General features: G+C 47.4%; 1 protein-coding gene across 3 annotated transcripts in view; it reads left to right on the top strand.

Moving 5' to 3' along the window:
* The window catches only part of SGSM2 (small G protein signaling modulator 2), a 134814-nt gene that overhangs the window by 24614 nt on the left and 104200 nt on the right, over nucleotides 1-6000 (top strand). For all 3 annotated transcript variants that reach the window (XM_026656482.1, XM_026656481.1, XM_026656480.1), the window contains exon 2: nucleotides 457-532. In XM_026656482.1, the coding sequence (XP_026512267.1) occupies nucleotides 457-532 (76 nt within the window). The remainder of the gene's footprint in view (nucleotides 1-456; nucleotides 533-6000) is intronic.

Raw genomic sequence — 6000 nt, 5'->3', positions numbered from 1 at the left:
AGCTGTGGCCAAGCAGGGAGCTTAACCTGGGTTCCCAACGCCAAGGCTAGTCCTAGCCACTGGGCCATCCTTCTTCTGTATTCCGGTGAGGAGCAGGAGCACAAGAGATCAGTGTGGGGTTGTTAACCCTTAGTGTCCCAGTCACTGCTAATGGTTGCGATGGCTGCGGTCTTCTGACTGCCAGCAAGCCAAGGAAGCAGCCACCATTGTATCTAATACAAATATGCTGCTAACCGATGTCTTCATGTAGCGTGATGGTGTAGTAAGAAGCTGCTCATTGGCCTACGTTCCTGTCATTCACTAACCCAAGGAGCCAGGCTGAAGATCTTGTTTAGTTCCGTGGTGCAGTGATACCACCAAGGAACCATATTCTGTAGTCTAAGTTGGTTACAGCCACAGCACCTCTGCAGGACTGCACCTGGCTTTTTAATCAATATGCTTTGTCTTTTCTTTCAGGTAAAACAGATAATGGAAGAAGCCGTCACCAGGAAATTTGTGCATGAAGACAGCAGTCACATCATCGCCTTATGTGGTAAGTGAGACATTTGCAAACCGGTGCAGCTAACCGGTGGTCGGTCTTCTTAATTTCCTTATAAAATCAATGTTTGTTCCCTGGGGGGTGTAAGTGCACCACTGTTGCATTGCGAAAGCAGAGACCCGAATGTTACGGAAGTTAGGAAATTCAGAATTCAGCCCCTTCCTCCACCCAGCTACCTCACATTTAGCTCCTTTTATGTTCTCGTGACCATGATCACATACCCCAGTATCTGAGAGGTGGCGTGGTCCAGTGCATGGGGTTCTGGGGTTGGACTGAGAAAAATCTTCATTCTATTCCCATCTCGGCCACTGACTCGCCGCAAGTCACTTCTCTCTCTCTTCCCACTACCCCCCATCCTTTGTCTGAGTTGTCTAGTTAGATTGTAAACTCTTTGTGGCAGAGGTGATCTCTTCACTATACGTTTGTACTGTGCCTAGCACACTGGGGCCCCCAGTAATCAGAGCATTCCTGGGGGTGGCAGTGTGGGTTAGTGGGCTGAGCAGAGGTCTGGGAACAGGAAATAATTCTTGGACAAGTCATTTAACCTGTCTGTGCTCGTTTCTCCATCATTAAAATCGGGATAGCCACTTACCCTTCATATGACTGCTATGAAGACGGCCTGCTTGTTCAGCGCTTTGAGAATACAAAATGCTAGATGTGGGCTAAATATTGTTTGTAAGCAGCCTAGTTTTCTTAGAAGTAGGCTGTGAAGAGAGTTTAGTAGGTGCCTTGAAAAATGACCCTCTGCGTTTTGAGAGATGGGGATAGCTAGGGCGTTGTATCTGTACTAATAGCTAGGACTCTTACAGCTTTGTCCTGGGTGATATTTTTGCACCTGTGAGATTTGGCTGTCCATTTTCCATTCATTTCCAGGGTGTTTAAATCTCCTGGGCAGCTTTGAAAATTTCACTCTCGGCCTTTTGTATATGTAACGCAGCTGTCCGCATCTACAGGTGACACAAAATAGTATGCATCAAGCCACATGCTTCAGGTCACAGAGCTCTCTAATTGGAAGGGTGCATTGATTTCTCCATCTAAAGTTCCTCCTTCAGAAGACTCATTCCTTTTTGCATTGCTAACATCGATTTTCCCGGCAAAACTGACTAACTTAATGAATAGGTAGCCTGGGCTGGGTGAAAACACTTTAATTACCACCTTTGACTGCTCTTTGCCATCTTGCACTGTCCCTCATGAACACAGCACACATGTACATAATTAAAAATGGACCCATGAAACCTAATCAAGGCTCCCATGGAGTAATTCTAATACCTTTTCATGTAGAGTTCCTCTGGGTCAAATTAAGCCTTGTAATAACACTGTTGATTCCAGCTGTGTTATATCCAAGATGGATTTGACAGTTTGAAGGGACTTAACTTATTACAAGAGGTGGTGGAAGGAGAGAGGTTTCCGTTCAGAATTGTGCATGGTGAGGGGTCAACCTCCCTTTCCTGCATTACAGACCCAAACATAACAGCGTTGAGCTAGTTCCCGAAAACCAGAAAGAGATACTGACCATAGCTACAGTTATCCGAGCTGAGCAAAGTGCTAGTCAACAAAGCGGTATCAATACTGGCAAGCAAGTAGAGATATTTAAAATTCTTTGACGCACTTGTGAGTATCGAAGTTCAGCTTGGAGGGGGGGGGGGCTCACCCTCTGTGATCCTCCCGCTGCAGCAAAGGGTCCGATTCAGCCACCTATATTCCCATTAAGAAGTGCCTTCATCCGTGAGTAGTCCCACTGGCTTCACTGGCACTATTTGAGGAATAAGGTGCTATATGGTATGAGTAAGGATCGGAGGCGGAGGTGAGCTGGGTGGGGCGGGGACCGGGGAGCTGGGCTGCCGGTGGGTGCTCAGCACCCACCAATTTTTCCCCATGGGTGCTCCAGCCTCGGAGCACCCAGAGAGTCGGCGCCTAAGGCGCCACTTTTGAAGAATGTGGTCAGTGGGGGAGCGGCCGCTCCCCCTGCTCCTCCCCTAGCTACACTCCTGGTAAGGATGTCAGAGTCTCGCCCAAAATGCCTTTCCAAAGAATGTGGTCTTTCAAGAATAGAAATAGTAAAAATCAGGTAGGGTTTTTGGTGCCTACGCCATCCATTTGGCGGGAGGATGTTTCTAATCTTCTTTGGCACATTTTACTTTCCACGGCAGTGTTAGCCAAGTGCAATATTATATACATGATGTATTTGTGCAGCTGGTCATGATCTAAGGCAGACACTTGGACACATGCTTAGTCTCATTGGAGATTCTTCCTCAAGAACATAAAAATGGCCATACTGGATCAGGCCAGTGCTCCATCTAGCTCAGTCTCCTGTCCTCTGACGGTGGCCAATGCCAGATAATTCAGAGGGAATGAACAGAACAGGGCAATTATTGAGTGATACATCCCCGGTCGTCCAGTCCCAGCTTCTGGCAGTTAGAGGTTTAGGGACACCCAGAGCATGGGCTTTTGTCCTTGACCATCTTGGCTAATAGTTATTGATGGAGTATCCTCCATGAACTTGTCCTCTGTTCTTGAGCCTTAAAGGCAAGGGTTTACAATAAAAAAATAGTTTAACATAATCAGGAAAACTCCTCAGCATAATGACTATCTCACTCCTATGGGTATGGATGGCAGCCTTCCCAAAGGCACCTGAGCAGAGGGGGAGAAAGCTGTAGTTAACCCCATGCGTAACAAGGGCCAGGAAAAACTCCTGCCCCCTCAGCAGAGATGTCAAAGTTTGAATGTGTACTGAGATAAAACTCCCCTCTCGCCTCTGGAGAGTGGTTGCTTCGGGTTTGGGTTGAGGTCCATGCCTGTGGCGGTGGGGTGAAACTTACACTGCCTGTGCTGGTGGAGAAATAGAACTGCGTGGCCAGTTTCTCAAAAGAGCTCAACTCCCGTTGAGAAGATGAGATGTGGGGTGATAAACTCTGGTCCCTTCATTTAGGTGGCTAAAATGGGTGCTGTTGGGTTCCAGGCTCTTTTGAATATCCAGCCCTCACTGGTGAATAGTGCCAGATTTTTGCAAGCATCGGATACACCCTCTGCCCCAGACCCTCACCCCCTTACACCGACCACATATTGCTGGGAATTAAAACTTGTTTAAATTGCAAAGGAATGTCTGCCCATAAATCCTTGCCTCCCCTCTACTGATACTTTAAATACTCTTTGACGTGCGATCAGATTTAGCCGCGGGAGATACTCACTAGCCTGTGGAGAATATCCATTGAAATTCCTCTCTTGGATTTCATGGCACACGGGTCCTGTGGCTAAAAATATCTAACGAAGTATTGATAGTGGCGCAGAGGTTCAAATAGTGGAAGCTGAAGCTGGCTTTAAAAGCCCGTGGGGTTGTTTGAAGAAATAACTATTGATGGCAGATCTTGAATGCAAAGTGCTAAGGATCACACTTTCTTTTCACTTGCAAGCTTCGTGTCTGGAAAGCAAGATTCTCATTCCCACTTTCACTGTTGTGCCTGCCCGTTAACATATGAGAGAGGGTGATTCTCCTCTGCAAGTATGGCTTCCTGGGGTGTCTATGGTTATTGTGTGCCAAGGGTAAATTCGCTCAAGTTTCAGGTAACAGATGTATACGTTTCCAGACCTGCAGACGCAGCATGGGACCAGTGAAGCAGCACAGCAGCTCCAATACATGAGGATTCCAAGGACTGGGGAACATGGAGGATGCCATCAACTGTTATGGAGTTGAGGTGATGCAGAACTGAGAAGCGAGGCAGCCTTTGCCTCTGACAAAGTTCCTGCTTCACCAGAAGTTGAGCTCCTTTTCAGCAAACTAAGGGAACTTTGTCAGGAGCAGGGGCTGCCTCACTCTCCAGCTCTGCATCTGTCCAGCAGCCCTCTGGATCTTCGGAACCCATGCAACCCCATGCCCCTGCCCTTGATTACTTGGCCATCTGTCACTCGGGATGGGTAGAGATTGAATCCCTGTTCTACTTTCACTTCAGTTGCCCTCATAAATTTCCTCCTAGGCTCTACTCTATCCCCACCCATCACTGCCTGTTCTGACTGCCCCTATATGCTTCCTTTCACCTCAGTGACAAACCCACATCTCCCCCATGCTGAACCATCCCAGGGGCAGGGAGAGGAGAACAGCACAATCAGTCTGAGGCACCAAAGGCAGGAAGTTGGGGAGTGGCAGCAGGAAGGAGGAGTGACCCTGGATGTGGAGGTGTGGCAGATGTCAGTAACAGGAGAAGACGATAATAAACTTATGGGGCAGGGATGAGCCTGTGATGTCGGGTCTCACTGGAGCTCCTAGGCACTACTGCAACACAATTAATAAACAAGAAAGGACAGTTCCTTCCATGCATTGTAACACGCAGCTTAAGACGCTGTGGCAGTAACAGTATTTGGTGAAAGTATGCATGGAAGACCACGTAGCAGCACCGTAGAGGTTCACGATAATTGGTGTTGCTTTTGCTGTCTTGAATGAGACCATAAATGTGGTGGGGCTGGGGGGTCATTGTCAAATTGGTCAATGAGGAATAATTTGGAGGCAGCTTTAGTTAGCCAGGCTGAATAGAAAGGCAGTGGGGGGGCCTCCAAGTTATGCCTCACTGACCCCTGCATGACCCCATGTGACCCCCATAGGCTTCCTATGCACCCTGATTGATCCTGACAGCTTCCAAATTATGCCTCATTGATCCCTGCATGACCCGCAGCACCCCCTTGCTGTGCCTGACCTTTTTCTCCCCCTCAAGGCACCTAAAGGGAGTTGAGTGCCCAATTTCCATTGGATTTCAGTGGAAATTGGACAACAGAATTCCATAAGATGACTCAAAATCCCAGCCATAGAATCTGCAGGTCAAATTCTGCCCTAAATCCACCGTGAGGCGTTGTGAGGATTTATCAGCTGAGATTAAGTAAACAAAATGGCTTCAATCTCGTATTGGATTTAGTAAACAGAGATGGTGGGAGCTTTGCAGCTTTGTGTACATGGCCTCTCAGATGCCCCTTGCATATAGTGACTTCATTCATTTCAGTCACAGAGGGCCTACTTTCACACACATTGAGGGTCCTCTTGCTTTTCCTGTTGAATATGACTTCCGCTGGAAATTCTCTGCGATGGCAAATTCATGATTAAGCGATGAAAACTACAGGAAGGAATCCCGCAATGTCCTGCATGAATAATAGATGTGTCCCTCTAGTTTGGGGTCTTTATCATAATTGTGTCCCCCGTTTAGGATGTAGCAATATGAGTGAATGAGAGACTGTGTGTGTGTGTTGCATATATTATTCCCCATAGTAACTATATGTTTATACTCTATTGATAGGAAGGATAGCCCAGTTGTTAGGAAACTAGCCTGGGACTTGGAAAACCCAGGTTCAAATCCCTGTTCTGCCACATGCTTCATAAGAATGGCCCTACTGGGTCATATCAAAGTTCCATCTAGCCCAGTATCCTGTCTTCCAACAGTGGCCAGTGCCAGGTGCCCCAGAGGGAATGAACAGAACAGGTA

Source organism: Terrapene carolina, unplaced genomic scaffold (assembly GCF_002925995.2).
Source record: "Terrapene carolina triunguis isolate 2854851 unplaced genomic scaffold, T_m_triunguis-2.0 Scaffold231, whole genome shotgun sequence".
Classification (NCBI taxonomy): Eukaryota; Metazoa; Chordata; order Testudines; family Emydidae; genus Terrapene; species Terrapene triunguis.
The sequence above is the reverse complement of the archived record's forward strand: the minus strand, read 5'-3'. Positions and strand labels throughout refer to the sequence as shown.